Below are 23,861 nucleotides of genomic sequence, written 5' to 3' on the forward strand. Positions count from 1 at the left end.
GTCAATAATCTCACATGTTCTGCATTTTTATCAACACAAAACAGATATTCGCAGAAGTTTTCTTGGTTGCACAACCAACGTGTTTGGATTTTCATCATTAATTTTTTTTTACCCATCATAGCAGGTGCACCATCTGAAGCACAAGATACAATATTTCCTTTTGGTATTTCATTTTCATCCAAATAATTTTGAACTTGCTGTAGATATCAATTGTAGTAGTGGTTATTTCTAATGATTAACAAAACAACATCTCTTATTGAAATACTTCCTAATCAATTTATCTCACGTATGCAAAGAACAGAGCCTCACTGTCCCGTATGGTTGATTCATCCAGTTGTATTGAGAACTTTTGTGATTTCAGCTTCTCAATAAGCTCTTTTTCAACATCTTGACCCATGTCATCTGTTCTGCTGCAGACAGTACTATTACTCAATGGCATCTTTGTCATCCTTTTGCAGAACTGTTTAGAGAAACAATTATATGGTGGGTTTAATCACTTCCTCCCCAATCGTATGATTCTTCCTATGTTTTGCTATCAGCAGAGAAATTTCATAGCTAACTTCAAGGGACCGATGAAGGGCTGTAGTTTGCGCAGCGAATAATGAAGTAATTTTTGATCTATTTTCAAACTTCTCTTTCAGTGGTTTAAAATATTCCAATTTCGAATTGACATGATTAGGATGTTTTACCCTGAAATGAGCTTCAAGATGGCCTGGTTTCATTGATTAATTAGTCAAAGTCTTTGGCATAATAGGCAAAAAGGTGCATGTTCATCGTGTACAGCAGGTATAAACTTAAACTTCAAGAACTCCACTGAATATTGACAAACCTTTTGCTTGCTTGGTCTGCTCGTTTTGAATATACAACAGCAGGAGCTCCCTGAAACAGATTAATCAACATTTTATTATATCTTAGAATTGAAAAATGTAATAAAAGTTATGATCAAATGAAAGGAAGAAAACTGACCCTAAAAAAGCATGAAAAAAAAACCACTAGTGCAGTTTCTTACATTTCTCGCAGAGGGGGCATCAAAACTGTGCTAGCCTCGTGCTTTTCCTTCTGTGGTCCTTATTGTTTTTCCGATTTTGGCATAAATGCCAGCCTTGGGGAGGAGGGCAAGGAGCACCAAGGTTCGGGTGAGGTCCAGAGCCTCATCTGCCCACAGTCAGGCTGGTGCTGGGAGGGGGTGGGGGGGGTGAGAGCAGGGACCGTGCCTCCTGTTATATGTAAAATGCAGGAATGTGGCAATTTATACATGACTTATTTGTGTTCTCCAACACTTCAGAGATGGATGCAAAAGCTTCCTTCTCAAGAAGAGCGCATAGAATTTACCTCTGCAGACCAACATTCTGCTTAACAGATTAAAAGTCATCTCATTCGATGACTTGTTCTCCACAAAACTAGCTTGATTTTATATACATAACATCAATAGTATCTCATGAAGTAACTCAGCTGGAGATGCATTCAACTCTAAGTCTTGTGTTGAGGAGCTCAAGCCACACTGTAGAGATTTGAGCACAAAATCATTTCAGCTCTTGTTCCAAGATAGAAGAGAGCACTGTGGGAGTTGCTGTCTTTTAGTTGAAATAATTTTCTACATTTCTCTCAGGTCACCAGCCAGTCTCGTCTGCTTCAAGGCAAATAAACCCAGCCTATCCATCTTTCCTGAAACCTGAAATGCCCTAATCCATGCAAAATCCTGGATTATCTCTCTCTCTCTCTCTCTCTCTCTCTCTCTCCACATCCCTCTGTTTCCTTTCCTCCAGCTCTCCCATCTTCTTCCCTTTCCTCATTCAGAAAGCTACCTTTTCCCCCCATCACTTAGTGATTCCCAAGAACTTAAATTTAACTACGTCAGAGGATCTTTCTTGGACCCAACACACTAATAGCATTGTGAAGAAAGCACATCAGCACCTCTACTGCCTCAGGAGTTTGTGGAGGTTTGGTATGACATTGGAAACCCTGACAAATTTCTACAGATGTGTGGTGGAAAGTGTGCTGACCGTCTGCATCATGGCCTGGTACGGGGACACCAATATCCCTGAGCGGAAAACCCTGCAGAAGATAGAGGACACAGCACCCGTACAATCACAGGAAAATCTCTCCCCACTAAAGGGAACATCTTTCGAGAATACTGCTGTTAGAGAGCAGCAGCAATCTTCATCAACCAGCACACACTCTGTTTTCACTGCTACCATCAGGAAAGAGGTAGAGGTGCTACAAGACTCATGCGACCAGGTTCAGGAACAGTTATGACCCCTCCACAATCAGACTCCTCAACCACAAACTCAATCAGAGATTCAAATAAGGACTCTTATTGTACACTTTATTTTTTTTCTCTATATTGCACATTCAGTTTGTTTTGTTTACATTTCTTTGTTTACATGTGTACATATCTTCTTGAGTACCATTTTTTGTGGTAATTCTGCCTTTCCCACAGGAAAAATAATCTCAGTGTTGTATGTAATATCATTATGTACTCTGACAATAAATCTGTTCTTTGAACTTCCCAGCTTTCTTCTCCGACCCTCCCATTTCTATCTACCTATTGTGGTGATTTGGAGTTGGTGATCCTCCTGATCACTGGAGGGCATCAGAGACAGAGTGTCCCACCTCGGGTTAGATGTACAAAATGATGTGTCCCTCAAGGTCATGGGAATGTCGACCATGATTGGCAGTTGTTCAAACTCGAAAACAAACTGGATGTAAGGAGGATTGCACTGCTACTTACCATGATGGGACCTCAAGCACTAGAGGTTTTCAGCACATTTGTTTTTGCTGAAGCAAAAAAGACAAGTTTGACAAAGTTATCGAGATGTTCGATGGACGCTGCTCACAGAAGGAAAATGAGAGCTTTGATACTTTTTTATCAGAATTGAAATTGAAAGCAAGAAAATGCAATTTTGAATTGCTGCAAGATTCTAGGATCTGTGATCACATTGTGTTTGGAATTATTGACAAAAAAGTGAGAGAGATGTTGCTACGAGAGACAGAGCTTACCTTAGCTGGAGCTGTGAAAAAGTTCAGTGATCACTGAGTGCAAGTGCCGGTGAAAACGAACGCACAACCATAGCCACAGTGACTGGATGCACACATAAACAGGGAACGAGATATAGGAAACAACAAGAGGACAGAGGGACATTCAATTGTAAATGATGTAGCACTAAACATGCACCAGAACAATGCCCTGCCTATGACCATAACTGATTTACCAGAGGAGCCGTGGCAGAAAGTTTGGGACTGATCTGTAAGAAGTGCAAAGGACAGAATCACTACACAAAGCAATGTTTTACCAAAGGGAAAGTGTGCATGCTATAGAAGAAACTGCCCTCAGTGATGCCATGGTAACGCAGGAAGGTTTCAAACCAATTGACACTGAAGAGCCAAGAATGAACAGAGTTGAGCAGGACAAATGGATGGTGCAAATGATGCTGATATTCCTTTTAAACTGGACACAGGGGCAAAGGCCAATTTGATCTGTAAGTGCGACATCAGGCCAATAAAGATAAAGCCACACATCCATCCAAATTCTGTTCAGGTTAGGCCAACGCATTGACACGAAAGGCACATGTAGACTCAAGGTGAAAGTTAAAGGTAAAGAGCACCACCTCATGTTTGTAGTAGTCCTAGATGGACATGCTTGGTGACAAAGCAGGTGAAAACTTAGGCTTAGTCAAGAGGGTAAACTCCATTAACAGTGCCAATGCACAGAACAGCGTAGAGCAAATACTGGATCAATTGCCCAACATCTTCAAGGGGTTTGGTGTTCTACCATTCACCTATAAGATAAAATTAAAGGAGGATGCACAGCCAGTAGTGCATGCCCTGAGGCAGGTTCCAGCACCACTAAAAGACAAGGTCAGCAGGAACTCGTCCGAATGATGTCACTTGGGGTCATAAAGAAAGTGGAGGAGCCCACAGAATGGGTGAATTCAATGGTGTGTGTCAAAAAGAACAGTGACCTACGCATCTGCATGGACCCAAAAGAATATAAATGCCGCTATAAAGAGGGAACATTATCAGATTCCAACCAGGGAGGAGTCACGTGATGGAGTAGTGGCCGGACGGTGAACTCCAGCCCTCTCCAGAAAAGTCGGGAAAAACAAAGGAAAACACAAAGGCACAGAAATAAAAGTTACAGAAAAGTGAGTATAAAGGTGGAAAGAAGATGGCGACAAAAAAAGAAAAATCGAAAGCAACGGTAAGAAGAGAGGAAGAGAAGACAAAGGAGGAAAAAGGTGAAGGCCTTACCTGTCCGAAGAGGCCCGCTGCGGAGAGAGAAACCCGCTCCCTCAGGTCGGTAAATAATGGACTACAAAAATGGCTCGCTGAGCCGAGTAAAAGTGCGCGATGCGAATGAAAAAAAACACACCGACGGGAGGGGGGACCAGCTGGGGAGTCGATCTCCACAGCCGGCAATGACAGCTGCAGAACACCTGCAGCAAGAAGAGACCTCAGAAGACAATAGAAACAAGAAAGAAGAGAAGGAAAGGGAACCAAAGAAACAACAGATGGCCAACCCAGAGGAAGAAGAAGAGGAAGAGGAAGAGTACAGTGAAATAGAAGAAGAAAAGAAAGGCAAGATAAAGGATATACTTTCTCTTATTAAAGGATACATGGAGTCATTTAAAGAATGGCAAACACAGGAATTTAATGATTTAAGAAAAGGAATAAACAACACAGAAGAGAAAATGAATAAAATAGAGATGACCTTAACAGAAATGGGAAAGAAAATGGACAAGATGGAAGAGCGGGCAGTAGCAGCAGAAATGGAGGTAGAAGACTTAAAAAAGAAATTGGAGGAATCTAATAAAAAAACTAAAGAGACACAAGAACTACTAGCTCAAAAAATAGATATAATGGAAAATTATAACAGAAGAAATAACATAAAGATAGTGGGCCTTAAGGAAGATGAAGAAGGCAAGAATATGAGGGAGTTTATAAAAGAGTGGATCCCTAAGACCCTAGGATGTCCAGAACTACAGCAAGAAATGGAAATAGAAAGGGCACATTGAGTATTGGCCTCTAAACCACAACCACAACAAAAACCAAGATCTATTGTAGTAAAATTCCTAAGATATACTACAAGAGAAAAGGTACTGGAGAAGACAATGGAAAAAGTAAGAGAGGGCAACAAACCACTGGAGTATAAAGGGCAAAAAATCTTCATTTATCCAGATATAAGTTTTGAACTCCTAAAGAAGAGAAAAGAGTTCAATACAGCAAAGGCGATTTTATGGAAGAAAGGGTATAAATTTATACTAAAGCATCCAGCGGTATTGAAAATATTTATTCCAGGACAACAAAACAGACTATTCTCGGATCCAGAAGAAGCACGAAAATTTGCAGAACAATTACAAAAATAGACTGAGGGAGGAAGACGGGTAATGAGAGTTAAAATGATCACGATTGATATGTATGTGGGTAAAGACAAAAATAGACTGAGGGATGAAGACGGGTAATGAGAGTAAAAATGATCACGATTGATATGTATGCGGGTAAAGAGGTATAAGAGTGAATAGAGACAATGTGCATACGTGAATGTATCTGTACTTAGAGGAAAATATAGATAGTATAGACAAGAATTAATAAGGGAAGGTAATGGAATAGAGAGAATAAGGAGGGAATTAAAAGAGTGACCTTTGTGACATATGAAAAGTGAAATCTTTTCTGGGGGAGGCGGGGTGGGGGGAAATAGCGGTCACTGCAAAATCAGTTGACGCTTGCGAGTGGATTCGCAAATCCAAATGGAGAGGGGAGATGTAGTTGTCCGACAAGGGATAAAGGACAACTCAGGAGGGGAAGGGGAGATTGGGGATAAATAAGATAGAAATAGGAGAATAAGGAAAATGTTGGATGTTGTAGGAATGTTGTCTTATAAAGAGTTGAAAATAAGAAAACAGAAATGGAAAAGGAGGAAAGGTAATGATGGAAAAACGGAAAGAGAAGATAAACAAAATATAAAAGGGCTACGCTGAACTATATGACTTTAAATATTAATGGAATACATAACCAAATTAAAAGGAAGAAACTACTAAATTTAAATGAATAAATGTATTCCATTAGAAAAAATAACATATAGGTTAAGAAATAATATTGAAATATTCGAACAAGTATAGGAGCCTTACATTAAATACAATAGCGAAAACCTACCGGGGACAAACATTACCTAAGTTGATGGAAGGAGAAGGAAAGAAAAGAATGGACTCAGTAGAATTTTTGTTGAATGACAACATTGTCTGACTGGCTTAATGCAACCTAGATTGTATACCTAAAATGGATGAGAGGGGGGGGGTGGGGGGGTGGCTTGGGAGGAGGGAGGGGGGGAGAAAAAGTCACTGTATATGTGTGAAAAAGAAATAGTGTATATCGTGGCTAATGTGATTTATGGTGTGAAAAATAAAAAAATTAAAAAAAAAGATTCCAACCAGGGATGAAATTACAAGTGAGAGGATCAGTGCAAAGTTTTTCACCAAATTGGATGCATGCCTGGGCTTCTGGTAATTAAAACTGCATGAAGATACCACAAAATAGTGTATATTTAATACACAGTTTGGCTGATACTCCTGTTTAAGAATGCCTTTTGGAATTTCCTCAGCTCCGGAAGTGGACAATGGAGAACATCATAGAAGGCATAAATGGGATATGCATGTACATGGATGACATGATCCTGTGGGGATCCACACAGGAGCAACATGACAAGAGACCCATCAAAGAGTTACAATGCATCCAGAAGCAAGGATTAAAGCTAAACAGTGCAAAATGTCAGTTTGGTGTGAAGGAGATCACCTTACGTGGAGCCATACAAGAGCAAGGTGAAAGCAATTCTAGAGATGCCCAGACCCACTGACAAAAAGGGCATATTGAGAGTGATGGGAATGATCAATTTCATTGGTAAATTCATACCATACCTATCTTCCAAAACAATGTACCTGAGGAAGTTGGTACATGACAAATGTGAATTCAAGTGGATGCCAACCGCGAGGAAGAATGGGGACAACTGAAGACCACTCTAACTACAGAACTGGAGCTTTTGATGTTCTTTGACCCATCCAGAAGGAAAAAAATATCTACATGTATCAAAAGATGAAGAGGTGCTGTACCACTTCAGGCTGTGGGAGAAGATTGGAGGCCAGTTACATATGCATCAAGGACAATGACCACATCTGAATGTCGAGATGCATAGATAGAGAAAGAGTATCTAGATCTGGTCTATGGACTTGAGAAATTCCACAGTTACGTGTATGATCTACCAACATTCATGGCAACCTCAGTGGGATGTCGCCGCGAATTCAAAGACTGATAATGAAGCTACAATATTATGACTTTGAATTGGTGTAAACCCTAGGGAAACTTATTGTGCTGGTTGATACATTCTCCAGGGCGACAATGCAAAGTGAAGCACACATTAAGAGTTCCACAGAGACAGGTGTGAATCTGCACGTGAACCTGATCACTGAATCTCTTCCCCTATCTGACATGAAATCCAAGCAGATCGCAGCTGAAACAGAAAAGGACATAGTTCTACAGAAGATCATCAAGAATCTGAATGAAGATTGGCCTGGAGGTAAATGTCAGCCATACTACAACATCAGAGCAGAGCTGAGTTTTGTCAATGGGCTTCTACTCAGGCAGAGCAGAATTATCATTCCTCAATCACTGTGACAAAATGTGCTGAAAAGGTTGCACGAGGGGCACCTTGGACTGGAAAAATGCAAGAGAATAAATGCATAACTGCTCACCGACAGAATGGTCTCAAGCTGTGAGACCTGATGAAATATTATGCAAAGCAGCCAAAGGTACCTATGACCATAACTGATTTACCAGAGGAGCCATGGCAGAAAGTTTGGGACTGATCTGTTCAACTTGGATGGAAAGAAGTACCTGCTGGTTATTGACTATTTTCCAACTATCCTGAGATTGCACTGCTTTCCAACATGTTTGTGGCCTGTATGATCAGATACATGAAGTCGATCTTTGCAAGACAGTGAATTCCTCAAATCATCTACAGTGACAATGGACCATGCTACAGTTGTAGAGAATTCCAGGACACTGCAGTAGAGTATTATTTTGACATGTGACTTTAAGTCCTCTCCATCCACAGTCAAATGGTAAAACAGAGAAAGGAGTTCACATATTTAAACAGCTGCTTAAGAAAACACAAGACAGTGGGTCAAATCCTTATCTAGCTCTGTTGAGATACTGGGCTGAGCTCCTGATGAGACGTAGACCACATACCACACTTCCCTACTCTGCAGATCCAAACATGAACAGAGATGTCAAATGGAAACAAAAAGGTCTGCAAGGGAGCCAGAAAGCAAACTATGACAAGTCAGCGAGAAAATTAGGGCACAACACGACACAGTGAGACTCAGAGATTCCAACACTTGGGATGAAAAGGCTACTGTTCTGTTGGAAGTCAATCCCTGCTCCTACATGGTCAGAATAGAGGATGATCAAATATTGAGGAGGATTTGAAAGAGCCGACTGAAAACGCAAGAGATACTGCAGGAAGAGACAGATGCAGAAGGTCCAGCCTGCACAGCAACAGAGGAAGCGCCACCTGTTCTGGACAGTAGTCGACCAGCAGAGATGACACACGCAGCTGTGTTAAGAAGATCCACATGTGCTGTCAAAGCACCTGACAGACCAAATCTCAAAAAGAGAAAGAACTGCACACTTAAAAAGTTTCTATTGAATTTTAAATTTAATGTGTCATGTGTAGAGCACGTCGAAAGAGAACCAAAGGCTTGTTGATCCAAACCAAGGCTTTTATTAACTAAAGGACTGGCGCATATCACATGTTGGTCGACCAGTCCAGAATGACCTGGTCTGGCTAGGAGCAACCCTTTAAGACCTGTCAGTAGGTGTGGCTATGCTCTCATCCTGCACTACAATCTGTAAATATATACATTGCTGATAGAATCTGTGCTATCACATCATGTTGTTAAAGATAAAAGATCTTAAGGAAAGGGGATGTAATGATAGCACGCTGCCACTAGGAGGAGTCGAAGATGAGTTTGTGGCATCTTGGGGTTTCAAGATGGATGCCTCCACATGAGGTCTTAGTGCTGTGTGTTTTGGCTGATATCGTTTAAAAAGAACCCAAGTTTATTGTTAAAAAAAACAATAAAAGGAACATTACAACGTGCTTATTATTCTGACCCTTTATACGGTGCGTCAATCTATGGTGTGTTGGAATCTAGGGGTTAAAACATCATGGAATATATGACTATTTAACAATCTTATATTTACTTCATGTTTACAATATCTCCATAAATCTTCGTCCGCGAAGCCAAGCCAAAGCAAACAATATATATGACTATGTAACAATATTATATTTGCGTCATGTTTACTGGTGGAATCTAGGGGTTAAAATATCACGGAATATATGATGTAACAATTTTATATTTACTTCATGGTTAAGGGAAAAGAGTAATGTAATTAAGAGGCAATCACAGCATAGAGCAAAGTTGGCTGAGTACAGTAGGGGTAGAATTGTCTGCTCCCAAAATACAAGGGAGAGGAAATGTATGAAACGATTTAGGAGGATTGCTCAAACTGAAGGAGGTGTTGAGTAGCACAGGAGACACAGGTCAGACCAGAACAAAGAGTATCCTGTAAGAAACAAAGGGAATGGAAAACCAGTCTAGGAGGAAGATTAAGGCATGAGGAGGTGTTAAAGAGAACAGCAGAAATTGGCCAGACAGGAACAGAATGGTGATTAGAAATATCTGGGGATGAATTAATTTCTGATCAAAACAACAGGATAGTCTGGCCTGGAGGATTAAGATGGGAGCGCTACACCCCAGATATCTGCAAAACAGGAGATGACTTGTGATAACCCTTATGCAAAAAGATCTAGCAAAGGAAGGCAACTTTTGTTCTGTATGATAAGGTGTTAAGGAGAACAGAAGAAATTGGCCAGACAGGACAGAATGATGATTGGAAATATCTGGGGTAGGAATTGATTTCAAAACAATAGGATGGTCTGATCTTGAGGATTTAAGATAAGAGGTCTACACCCGAGATAAACTGTAGAATAGGAAAAATTGCTGGTGATATACTTTATTAAAAAATCTAGCAAAGGAAGCCAACTTTTGTTCTGTATGGTAATTTGGATCTATATAAACTGAGCAGACTGGACAATAGGGGTCAGACTTGGGGAATAGCTCACTGTGGAGGTGACCTCCACAGTGACCCAGAGCTCGACTAAGCTTTATTCTTGTGCTGTGTAATAAACTGATTGTTACACCGAATACCTTCTCCTATCACTTCATTCTAAAGAACACGCTGGACTCAGACAACACAAAGACTAAATTAAGGGTAGGGTAAAGCCAGAGTCCGACAGGTGTGACCAAAACCTCTTAATGATACTTTGAAAATCTCTGAATGATGGGTATTGCATTTTTGGGGGGGATGTCGACAAATTCGGTTCATGATGTGTTCCAGTGATTTTCACCGGTGAAGCACCTAATTTTTTTTTAAGGTGTGGTAGATTTCAATGTTTAGTCAGGCACATGCTTTTTTTATGGAGCAAGGAGTGCAATGTGCCGCCTGCATTTAGTATGCGAAAACTCCACACAAATTCGTCACCGAATGAAACGCATCAGTGGTTCGTGTTATCAAAATGAGATACACCACCCTGCCTCCTGGAACCAGCCGACCGACCCGCAATAGATCTTGTCTGAACACGTTCGACTTGAGCAGGAATGAGAAATTCCCGGCGCGTTTCTTTTCCCGTTGAATGGGGCTTTACCAGTTCAGATGCATTCGACATTTAACAATTAAAAAAACCCTCAATTTAGATGCAATCGACATTTAACCATAAAAAGACACCTCCAATGCGGACCGCGTCGCATTTCCTCTCCTCGACCAGCGCTGGAGGTTTGTTGCAACCCGCCCCCCCGACGCTACGCTCCCGTATCGAGTTACCCAGTGACGTATTCTCCACGCGCAGTGTCGGAGGCGCCCGGGCCAACTTCTCCCCTCTCCCACCATTACCGGCACACTCTTCCTTTGAGCTCACGTCTTCTTTTGGCAACTTTCATTTCATCCCGTAAAAACCGTGAATAAACTGAATGGTGATCACGGTCGTCAAGGATGGCGAGGAGAGCGAGTAAGAATTGGGGAGACCAAGAGATCAAAGGCTTGTTGTCCATTTGGAAAGACAGGTCCATTCAGGATCAGCTGGCCGGCAAAGTCAGGAATAAAGATGTGTTCGTGAGGATCTCCAATAGCCTGAAAGAATTGGGGGTCAATCGCGATTGGAAGCAATGCCGGGCCAAGGTGAAGAACCTGAAGTACGAATACAGGATCATGGTGAATCAAAGGAAATCCGGCCGGAGGTGCAAATCCATGCGCTTCTACAGTGAAATAGACGCGGTGTTGGGGTGCCGACCTCTCCAGGCCGAGAGAGCACCGGAGAAAACCTTCCTTCATGTCGTGGTCAAAGAGGAAGAGGCGGACAATAAATTCCAAAATGCACCGCCCCGGGCTTCTTCGCCCTCGGAAAACATGACAGGTCAGAATTTTAAGCCGCTTTGACAGCGGGGGAAATAACAATCGCCCCATTTTAGAATGTTTTCTTTTATCAGGATGCCTCCTGATAAAAGGAGAGGGTAGACATCGGTTTAAAGAGGTTGAAGAGCGCATTGTGGGCGTCCGAGAAATGTATTGCAGTCATTTTTAAAGATCGAGCCCCCGGTTTTCCGAGCCTACACACCACCTGCTGTCAGGCAAGGCTTGTCAGCATTACGCCACTCCTCCTGTGTGTCACCTTTCAGATCCTCCTGTGCAATCGTCACGGCGCTTCTGCTGACCATAATATTCATAATATTCCAAATACAGGCACCAGTTCTTTTCAGAGATCATGAAATTGTTTTTAGATCTGTTCCTGCTTGGAGGAGTGCAGGCAGTGTTTGGAAATTGCTTGATTTTGTGTCTCTTAATTTGGGGCTTTTTTTTGGTATCATGTTAATTTCAATGGCTGGCGACTGCTGCATCGATGCTCCCGATGCATGTGACTGCGTGACATGCGGGCAATTTCCACTCACATGAAGAGCACTGATGTCCACAGTCACCATTTCAAGCTGTGGAGGAGACATCCTCTCCAGCCAAAGATAATTGTTTCCAGCTCATTTTTTTTTTGACGTGCTTGGTTCTTCTACTCCAGGAGGTGGCCAAACGTTTTTGGTTGTGGGCCTCATGCAGAAAGATATCAGGAGTCACGGGCCAAACAATATTAAGCCCGGCAGTTTTCAACCAGTTCCACTGCAAGAAAAACGGTGTTTGTGGACCAGAAAATCCTGTGCCATTGAAAATTAATTTTCTATCAAAATAACTGAACAGTTTTAACTGTTGACGTTACAGCAGTTTATTGATATGTTTATATATTGCAGTAGGCATTACTGTATTTGCTGCTCTTTAAATGAATACAATAATACTCTCATTCAAAAAGCAGTGCAATATTGAAAAGCTGGTTGCAAAATAAGAACAGGACAAGACAGTCTCCAACATTCCTCCACAACTCTCAATGAATGTAGATCAAAGCAATGTGGAAATCTATGGATATTAAATATAGGCTTTTAAAGTTAACTGATTCCTTGCAAATCAAACCAACACACTTCCTCATGACTTTTATTGAAAAGTATTCGTTTTCCCATGGTGTCTGAAATTTTTGGCATTCCCTTGCTATTTTCCATCTTTTTGGTTCCACCATGTTTAATTAACTGAGGTAAATGTTTTTTTTTAAACATTTTCATGGATGAGTAGTATTGCAAAATGGTAGCAACATCTAGTATTGAAACTAAAAACTGCAATGTACATACAGTGCAATTTATTTTGAATTCCATTGACGTGTTAAATTCTATGCATGACTTCATGGTGTTAGAGAGGGAATGCAACACAGTATTCTGATTTATTTTAGAGTCAAATGATCCTGTATTTGCAGCACTTTTGTCTTAATTTCATATTTTGCATAGTTTAATGATCCACTTCACAGTTAAAAGTTGTAAATGACTTAACTGATCTGATACTTTATGACATTGATTTTGATTCTCCCCCCCCCCATGTGTAATCTGTGCATCCTGCTAACATATACTTACAAATAAGCCTCTTACATAGTCACATCATTCCTTGCCTTTTGGTGCTATGTTGATGTTTGGATGTTACATTGATTTTAATATTGCAGACATTTGTTCTATTTGTTACTTGTCCTCTTATGAATGGTGGTACAAAGTTTGCATCTGCCAGATCTTCTACAGTGGAATTTAAATTTGGGTGAACCATCAGCCTGTTGAGTGAATGTGCTGGTCATCACAAACTTGGTTGGCCCAATGACTGCGTTGTACAATACAAAATGTTTGGTGTTTTACCTCCAATCTACATTGAGCTTCGGAGGTTGCTCTGGACACTAGGAAGTGAAATATTGTAAACTTGGGTACACTTTATTTGGGAAAGGAAATTTGAGAATTTCTGTTCTTTTTATTCACTGAGCTTGACAATAATAGATGGATTGGTTGGAGAATTGGATTCAGGAGCCCGTTTAGGTTGAATATCAGTGATGCCACCAAAGACAAATTGTGTTCATTGGGTGAGGTATCAAAAGCCCCTTTCACAGCACTGATTCCGTGTGGGTTAACCAGCTAATTTATTGGGTCCGTTCCCGGTAATCTGGTGGTACAAAACATCCCAACTGTGCAGGGTGAGTTAAATTCAACCAGGGTCTGACTTTTGGTGAGTGTAAGAGTCAGAACCTGGCTGAGTTATTAACTCGCTAACCGCCTTCTGGCAATGTGAAAGGACAACCAGTCTTATCTGGTATGATTAGAAATATAGAAACATATAAAACATAGAAGATAGGAGCAGGAGTAGGTCATTGGTGACCAAAACTGCACACAATACTCCAGGTGGGGTCTCACCAAGGCCCTGTACAGCTGCAGTAAGGTATCCTTGTTCCATTACTCAAACCCTCTTGATATGAAGGCCAACATACCATTTGCCTTTTTAACTGCCTGCTGTACCTGCATGCTCGCCTTCAGAGACTGGTGTACAAGTACCCCTAGGTCTCTCTGCACTTCCCCATCTTTTAATCTATTGCCATTCAAATAGTAATCTGCCCTCCAGTTTGTATTACCAAAGTGGATAACCTCACATTTATCCACATTGTAGTGCATTTGCCATGGATCTGCCCAGTCCCTCAATTTATCCAAATCACACTGGAGCTTCCTGACCCCATCTTCCGTGCACACAACCCCTCCTAGCTTAGTGTCATCTGCAAATTTGGAGATATTACATCCAATCCCCTCATCCAGATCATTAATGTAAATTGTGAACAGCTGGGGTCCCAGGACAGATCCCTGTGGCACCCCACTGGTCACCGCCTGCCACTCAGAAAACGAGCCATTTATCCCAACTCTGTCTTCTACCTGCCAGCCAGTTCTCAATCCACATCAATACTTTGCCCCCAATCCCATGAGCCTTGATTTTGGAAGCCAGTCGTTTATGCGGGACCTTATCGAAGGCCTTTTGGAAGTCCAGGTACACCACATCCACTGGCTCTCTCCCATCTATTTTACCTGTCACCATCTCAAAGTATTCCAATAGATCTGTCAAGCACGATTTACCTTTTGTAAATCCATGTTGACTCCATCCGATCCACGTCTGACTCCATCCGATCCACGTCTGATGTAAGGCTCAGCGGCCTATAATTCCCTGCTTTTTCTCTATTCCCCCTTTTTAAATAGTGGGGTAACATTAGCTACCCTCCAATCCATGGGTACTGATCCTGAGTCTATCGAGTTCTGGAAAATAATTCTTAAAGCATCTGCTATCTGAATGGCCACTTCCTTAAGTACCCTAGGATGTAGATTATCAGGCCCTTGCGATTTATCTGCCTTCAATCCCATCAATTTCCCCAAGACCATGTCCTTAGAGATACTGATTTCTTTCAGTTCCTCCTTTGCATTAGTCTCTATGTTTCCCAACATCCTTGAGAGGTTATTTGTATCCTCTCTTGTAAAAACAGAACTAAAGTAAGAATTTAATTGGTCTGCCATTTCCTTATTTCCCATTATATATTCCCGATTCCGACTGCAAGGGACTTATGCTGGATTTCACCAATCTTTTCCTCTTGACATATTTATAAAAGCTTTTGCAGTCGGTTTTTATATTTGCCGCAAGCTTACTTTCGTAATTTATTTTTGCTCTCTTGATTAATCCCTTTGTCCTCCTTTGGTGCATCTTGAACTGCTCCCAGTCTTCGGTTGTGGTACTTTTTTTGGCCAATTGATATGCTCTCTCTTTGGACCTAATGCTGTCTCTAATTTCCCTTGTTATCCACGGTTGAGTCACCTTTTTTGGTTTATTTTTATGCCAAAACGGTATAAACGATTTTTGCAATTTCTCCATTAGATCTGTGAATGCTTTCCATTGTCTATCCACAGTCAACTCCCCCATAAACACCACCCAATCAATCTTACTCAACTCCCGTCTCATACCATCATAATTCCCTTTATTTAAATTCAGGACCTTAGTCTCGGTTTTAATTTCATCACTCTCCATGTCGAGAATTCGATCATATTGTGATCTCTCCTACCTAAAGGGCCTAAAGATTGTTGATTAGCCCCTTATCATTGCATAATACCCAATGTAAAATGGCCTGCTCCCGAGTTGGTTCCTCGATATATTGGTCTAGATAACCGTCCCGTAAACATTCAAGGAATTCCTCCTCAGTATTTTTACCAATTTGACTAGTCCAATCTATATGCAAATTAAAGTCTCCCATGATGACAGCTGTTCCCTTATTGCACGCTTTTCCAATTTCTCTTTAAATGCCTTCCCTCACCTCTACACTACTATTTGGAGGCCTATATACCACCCCCACTAACGTTTTCCGCCCCTTGCTATTCCTCAGTTCTACCCATATAGATTCCGCATCTTCTGAGTTGATATCCTTTCTGTCAATCGTGTCGGTCCCTTCTCTCACCATCAATACTACCCCACCCCCTTTTCTTTCTTGCCGATCCCTCCTAAATATCGTATACCCAAGGATGTTAAGTTCCCAGGCTTGCCCACCCTGCAGCCATGTTTCTGTAATCCCAATCATGCTGAGTGACCTCAGCATGTGTGTGCGTCACGTTGGCGGGAAGGAGGAAGAAAGGTTAGTGAACTCTTGTGTTTGGAAACGTGCTTGTCAACGTGCAGTCTAGTTCTACTGCAATTTTCACTTCTAGAGTAAGGATTTAGTTCATCTGTCAGAGAACAGTCTGTTCTGACAGTCTAGAAGTCTTAGGAATTTGTTAAAAGTACAGAAAAGACCTGAATTCAGGATTTTCAGATCACATGATGGCTGGCAACTGGTGGGGGGATGCCAAGGTCAGGGAGATGCTCGTGATAAGGTGTAGCCTGATGTGGCCAAAATATTTCACGGACTGTGAAAGATGGGCCGATGTACAAGCAGATCAGGGGTGGTCAGGCTGCAGGACGCAGGCATTCAGAAGAATAAGGTGCAGGTAATTATCAAACTGAAAAACCTGTGAAAGAAGTTCATGCAGGCCAATGGCCACAACAGCAGGAGTGGCAAAGGCAGAATGGAGTGGCCTTACTTCAACTTGTCCTCTCAGATTTTGGTGTCAACCCATCGGCATCCTCTCTGGCCTTGCACTCTAACATGGAGAGGCCGGGGACCACTGACAGCCACCATGCCAGTGAGGCAGGCACCTCTACAGCACAGCTACCTCCCATGACTCCGGAACCCCAATGGAAAGCTGCAGAGTGACATCCATCCTCTGCGAGCCGAGTGCTGCAGCACAGGCCAATGGGATAGAGAACCCCATGGATGCCCGCCCAGGCAATGCGACACCCAGTGCCAGCACAAGAAGCCCAGAGCCTGTGCCATCAACAAGTGCGAGGAGGGATATGTCCACAGATTCCTCGAATGCCCCCAGCCGTGCAGGGCAGAGGCGCATCAATAACAAGGTAAGACTGCATTGCACATAAATACAAGTTTTCCTTAGTGTTTGCACGGTGTTTTTGCCCGTGAGGAGTCCCGTGACTTATTTCACGTGTTCCATTGTTCTGCAGGATTGGAGAGGAGGAGACACACCTGGGCATAGGAGGTAATCTCTGAGATCCATAGGCTCCTAAGGGAGATGGAGGATAAGGACCAGGGGCGTGGCCACGTGCAGCAGTAGAGGAGGACAGACCAGGATCAGAATCATTACAGCAAGCAAAATGTGTTGGGGCGCAGCATCGATAGGTTTGCTGGCATGCTGACAACCCTTCAGGATGACTTACGTGAGCAGACTGGCATGATGTGGGAGATGATGCACATGATGAGTTATTCTGTTCCACTACACCTCCACCCTCCCAATCTGCCTTCCATCCTCTGCTCTTCTCCATTCTTTCTCTGTCTCCTATAAGTCAGCATGCTGATAAGTATCTCATGACTACCCAATAATGGTCAGTCATTAACCTCATTGTTTTATGTCAATGATCTGTTGCATAATTAGTTCTCAAGGTATGTCCACTATAACCATATATGGTCAAATGTAAGCTCTCTACAGCTATGACTGAACTTCCTAGGAATGTGACTTGACCACCACTTAGTCCATGTGCTATGTAAATAAACCACTTGAGTTTTAGATCTCAAGTTATATGTGCCGTGTCTCTGTTCTTTTGACTGTGTACATTAACTACTGGAACATCAAACTATACTCATAGTTTCTCCAGTGCTCAAAACCAACAACATCCATCTCCCACATTGAACCCAAGACAGCACTCCCAGAACACATGTGCCACCCCAGCGCAGCAGCACTCCTATCCAGAGAGTGGGGAGGGCAGCAGGCCTCAATTTGGGGAAGGGAGCGAGTTTTTCACTCCCCCCTTCTTCCTCACCCTATCTGCCGTGCATGCACGAAGATTAAGTTAGTTCACTAGATGTTTTTGTACTGTGGAAAAAATTTTATTCCTGCACTGTTAACAATTTTTTCCAAGGTGACAGTTGCAAATGTTTATTATTATGTGTTTAACCTTTTGTATATAGTTTTGTACTATGAACATTTAGTGTTGCTACAATGTTACACAAGGCTTTCAAAGGTAATCGCTAGCAATGTTTATTATTATAAGTATTAAACCTTGACATGATGTTTTTTGTCCCCCTCTTTTGTCCATTTATCATGCGCACTCGTCTTTTTACATTTTGCACTGACGTTGCACACCTTTGTATTGGCAGAAGTGCTATCTCTTTTACCTTTCTGATTTGGACCTCATGTCTTGTTAAATTTTGCACTGCTTTTGCACCCCTTTTTACTGGCAGCAGTTCTACCTCCTATAGCCTACATTTCTAATGGGCTTTTGTAACATTTGAAATTGCACCCCTTTTTACCGACAACAGTTCCACATTCTACCTCTTTTACATTTGTGATTTGCACTACTTTCCTTGTTACATTTTGTAATAAAGTGGAAATGAAAAACCATATTTTTACAGAGTGGAGATAATAGCCTCGTGAATAGCCAGGGCACCATGTGCTGTTGAACCCGGAGCAGGATCTCTCTCTGGCTGAGGGAGGACCTGTTCCCTGTTAATGTTACACGCTGCCAAGAAGTGATCTTTGTAAATCTCACATGTATTATGTCTATGACTGGACTGCCTATCTTCTTCCTCCTTCTTCCTGATTCTCCTCATATGATCCCTAAACAACCTGTCTTCTTCGGCCAGTGATTCCAACATACCATTGATAACTTTGTTGATGAGACTTGCCTGCTTTACAATAGATCCACAGAGTTGCAGGGCCAGCATCCAAAAATCATTCGCCATTATTATTAATAGTACGATTAGACTTCATTCGTGATGACACTGCTGGAGGTGGGACCCCCACCCCCTCCAAATACCGGGTTGCCAATTTACCAGTAAATCATGGTGTAGTGGGAAAGGCTTCAGAGGTGCTGCATGTCCAGTAAGTTACCTGCTTCCTCGGAGGGTTGGCAGAGTGAAAGGGGCTAAAGAGTACTGTTTTCTAATGGGATGAAGGACTTGTCTAATGAGCAGGTTGGGCCTATGCACAATGGAGTTTAGGTACCATAGAGTATCATTTTCCAGTGGAACTGCGCCTGAATGAAAGTGAAGTAGGAGAAAGAGGAAAATAAGGGTTTGGAAACAGAATATTTATGAATGCTACTCTTTATGAAAACAGTATAACTTGACTGTGCAATGCTGTTAATCCTGATATCTCTACCAAAATTTTAAATTCGGGAATGTCTCATTGCCTTTAAATTTGCCTGAGCAAATGTATTTTACACAATGAATTTTAAAATCCCACAGCATGCTGTACCTATCCAGTCCCAACCATCAGTAGAGATGAGGAAGATGATGAAATTCTGCCTGAACCGCAGTCTGGAGCAGATGGTGTAACGGGTATGTTTCAAGTTTCGTGATAAATAATGAAGGGAAGGTTAGAAGCCAGTGTTCACCCAGCCAGAATTTTGGCATTTTACTCTTGTGGAAGGAAGAATGGTCTTTTGTAAGTTTGATTTTGAAAGCTGTAGTTTCATATAGTTTGAAAAGGGTGTTGGCTTAAGTTTGTTTCTAAATAAGCACAAAAAGGATGTTTCATTTTTTTTTAGTATTTTTGTTTACACTGAACCCACATCTGCCCTTCCATTGTTAAAGATCTGATAGTACACTTTTTAAAAAAAAGAGTTGGAAGTTGTCGCTTATTTAAAAATTAATATAAAATAGGTATGCAGTGATGAGCCTGATGTCTGTGAGAGATTGCAGAACCAATTGCTATTCCTATCTTGTAGTAAATCTTCACACATTCTCTCTAAGTGTAATCACATTCTGCATTTGTAAATGTGGAAAAGGAGCAGACAGGAACTCTGTGATTCCAAGAGCCTGCTTTGCCATTCATTAAGGTGATGATTGATTCAATCTTGGCCTCAAATGAACTTTCCTGCCTGTTCCCCTTAAACCTTGATTCTCTTTTTATTCAAAAATCCGCATCTCTTGGGGATCGAGAAATGCAAAGAAGCCTAAACCTCTAAGAAGAGGTTGAACCAGTTTTCTGAAATAATTTGGCCAGTGAATTCCTCTCAGTATCTATTTTTCAAAACCCCCTTTGAGCCCTCTATACAATATCAATTCTCATTCCTTGAAGCTCAAATGTTATAATTTGCAAGTGAGAAGGAAGAAAAGACATTGTTCATTTTTGTCTGTCCTACAAAACCAAATTGAAGAGAAAATTTAAAAAAATATATGGAAGGAGAAATGTTGTACCAATGCTTAGGCCTTAAAGCTTAGAACGGGGACTAATGTCATGGTATGTAATTGATATCACTGGGCAACATTTTTTTTCAAATGGTTTAATTCCTGTTTTTTAAAAAAAAATTGGGGATAAAGTTGGACAACTTAATGCTGAACACAAAGATAATTTTAGATTTGCAGGACCTGGGAGAAACATTAAATTAACTTTTCTTGAATTAAGCATGTTTAATCTCATAATGATGCTGACACATTGCATTCGTTCAACTGTCTTAAAAATGTTTTGCCACTGATTTTTGTTTGTACTCAGTGTCTGATGCCTCTTGTGTCAATGTCCAACAATAGTCTGCAGCATTAATCGATACCAGTTGCCCTGATGCCGCTTTTCTATGGTTGCAATGTCCTGATGAAAACTTTCATCCTGTTTGTCACTGACTGTTCAGCAGGGAAGAAGTCCAAGGGCTAATGCAGAAAATCAAATGACATATTGCACTTCATGATTTTGTATTCTTGAAGTATGTTGTCAATCAGCTGGATGTGGTTTGGTGCTCTGTAGTTGTAAAATAATTCTCAACAACTTCTTTAAATGCCTTCCAAGCATGCTCAGGGCTTAGATAACATTTGCATAGCACCTGCACTCAGGGCCAGTGCTATCATTAGGCGAAATAGGTTGCTGCCCAGGGTGCAGAGTTCAAGGAGAGCGCTGTCAGGATGGCCGGATTGTGTACAATAATGGCTGTGAGCTTTATAAAATTTAAAAATCTAATGGAATTGATTAATTGTGCCAATTTTTGAAAGTGGAGTGGAGTTTTCGGTGCACATTTCAGAAGCAAAAAGATCACAGACTGTGGTGAATAACTCACCAAGAAGACTTTGGAAGTTCTTGAGATGAAAATATTTTGTTAAATGCCCCATTTTGCATTTTGTTCAAATTTACCATTTCAGTGATGTTCAAGGTTACAAATTTAAGGCAGGGGAACGTTTGGTCAGTGATGTCCCGTGGTGGCAAGAGGGTAAAGTAGGGAGAGCGCGGAGAACATTCTGTTGCTCACTCTGTTTTCAAAGTAGCTCAAAAAAAATTGTTACAGATGAACTCCTGCCAGAAATTCACATGAATTTCCTCTGCAGATGATTTAAGGATCGCTGAATCTCTTGCTTTAAGTGTGAGGACCTTTTTTTAATACAAATGCCCTTTTGGGGAGACAGAGGTTGCCTTTGCAGGGAGGAAGCTTGGTAACTGACATCCATTTTCATTCCCGTTCATGTTCCTCCTCCACCCTGGCCTGAACCAGCTAACAAGTGATCGATGGGGTAAAAGCCAACTAAACCACAGGTGGGAATATAACCCACAGATTTCAGTGCCTATTTTGCCTTGCAAACAAGGACTTAACTGGAGGGAGATTAGAAACCATGTAACGTTCGTTTTGGTGATACCTTAATGATTTAAATTTTAATTTGGAGATACAGCATGTTAACAGCCCTTTCTGGCCCATGTGGCCCAATTACACTCAAGTGACCAATTCCAATTAACCTAATCCTGTATGGCTTTAGATCTAAAATGGATACCTGCCATTGTAATAGTGGGCAGTATAATATGAAGGAGGGTGTCAAAAGTTCCAGAAGTGTGTAAGTTTATTAAACTTCCTAAAGGTCTAGGTTTAAGGATGGGTTAAGTTGCCTGAACAGTCTCAATGCCATTTTCCTGGGTTCTGTTTGATTTTCCCCAGTGAGCATATTTGCATAGTCCAAAGAAATAGGTTGAGAAATTATATTCAGGATTTGGGGGCAGCAAAGTGGTTTGGGTTCGGTAATCGTTTGCTACCACAAAGTCCCAACAATGAGACAAGCCCCATTTTCTTTTTTTTTTAAACTTTATTTATTCGTTCAAAATACAGATAATAAGTAGCATATATAACAATAAACTAAACATGAACGATATATTTTATATATATATAAAAGAAAAAAAAAAGAACCCTCCCCCCCTTTCAGCCAACACTCCTAAGGAGAGCCATAAAGAGAGAAAAAAAATAAAGAAAAATTAAGCATACATATTAAGATTTAATCAATGTAAATCAAAATGTAAATATTCTGAATCTAACAACCACTTATTAATAAAAAAATTATAGTTATCACACGAAACATGTGATTTTTTCCATTATTAAACAATATTTCATCTCATTATGCCATCTATTAATATCAATCATATTTGTATCTTTCCACGTAGTAGCAATACATTTCTTCGCTACAGATAATGCTAAATATACAAAAGTAAGTTGAAATTTATCTAATCCCAAACCTTTCAGAGGTTGCAAACTACCCAATAAAAATACTGTCGGATCTAAAGGTATTTTAATCTTGTACAGGTATTCCAGAAACAATTGTACTTTCTTCCAAAAAGATTGTATATATATACATGACCAAACCGCATGAAAAAAGTTCCAACAGCGTTACCACATCTAAAACACAAATCTGATTCATGAAATCCATATTTTTTTAGCTTTTCAGGTGTAAGTATAATTGAAATAAAAATTATAATTAATCATTGCATAACGTGCATTTATCAGTCTAGTTACACTAACATAACAAATATCTGACCAATCATCCTCGGAAAAAATAAAACCAATTTCCGCTTCCCATTTACCTTTAGATTTATCCCAACCCTTTTTATCCATACCATCCTGTAATATTTGATACATAACTGAAATATAACCCTTCTCTGGTACCTTCATAAGAAAAGTCTCAAATTTAGTCATTTCAGGTAAAATCATATCTCTACCAAACACATGCTTTATTAAGGATCGAATTTGATAATAAAGAAACAAAGAATTCTTATCAATACCATAACTGTCCCTTATCAAAAGATAAAAATTTACCTTCTTTAAAGCAATCTCGCAAATTTTCCACATTTTAAAATCTCCAATATAATAAACTTCGATTATGTATTGAGAAAGTAATAAGTTGATTATTATACAACGGAGTCAAGGCCGACAATTCACCACTAGAACCTATCATTTTACGAGCCCCATTTTCAAGACAAAAACGATTTAAAGTTGGAAAGAATTTCACAGGTTCCTTTCCGTGTGCCAGGTGTTGAGAAGCTGCATCAGAAATCACACTCAAGACAGTAGATTTGCAGTTAGTATTGATGTTTGTTAAGTGAGAGAAGGTCCAAATTGCAGTAAATGAAAAATGTGCCATGCAGCTCAGGCAAAAAGATAAAAACCGTCAATGTTTTAATTTGATTAAATAACGGACAATGAGATTCAATGGAAAAATAGGAAAAAAAAGTGCAGGTGCTAGAATCCTGACAAACAAATCGAAGCTGGAGGGATTCTGCAGGTTAGGCTGCATCCATGGGTAGAAATGGTCAGTTAACGTTCCCTTCATGAGACCAAAGAAACTGGAGGGGCTGATATTACGTGTCGAAGATAGAAATGTGCAATTCACTGCCGTTGAGCCCATAGCAAATTCAAAATTTGAAAAGGAATTAAACCCATAAATTAACAACCCCAAGCAGGAAGAGAATCTTTTCCAAACATAAGTGGTGTTTGTAATCTCAGTTTCCACTGGGGCTGCACTTATGCTCTAACTTTTAACT

The 23,861-nt window shown here is 40.7% G+C and overlaps 1 protein-coding gene and 1 long non-coding RNA gene across 2 annotated transcripts in view; one reads left to right on the forward strand and one right to left on the reverse strand.

Moving 5' to 3' along the window:
• Positions 1-17,394, reverse strand: LOC138744918 (uncharacterized). The gene is made up of 3 exons (XR_011345870.1): positions 17,299-17,394; positions 830-879; positions 1-460 (listed from the first exon to the last, which is right to left on the reverse strand). It is a non-coding gene; the product is annotated as an uncharacterized lncRNA (long non-coding RNA).
• The window catches only part of LOC138744913 (zinc finger protein with KRAB and SCAN domains 2-like), a 24,718-nt gene continuing 11,805 nt past the window's right edge, over positions 10,949-23,861 (forward strand). Inside the window, exons 1-2 of the mRNA XM_069901748.1 lie at positions 10,949-11,524; positions 19,325-19,417. Of these exons, the coding sequence (XP_069757849.1) occupies positions 11,104-11,524; positions 19,325-19,417 (514 nt within the window). The 5' untranslated portion in view covers positions 10,949-11,103. The remainder of the gene's footprint in view (positions 11,525-19,324; positions 19,418-23,861) is intronic.

The sequence above is a fragment of the Narcine bancroftii genome, chromosome 1 (genome assembly GCF_036971445.1).
Source record: "Narcine bancroftii isolate sNarBan1 chromosome 1, sNarBan1.hap1, whole genome shotgun sequence".
NCBI classification, from domain to species: Eukaryota; Metazoa; Chordata; class Chondrichthyes; order Torpediniformes; family Narcinidae; genus Narcine; species Narcine bancroftii.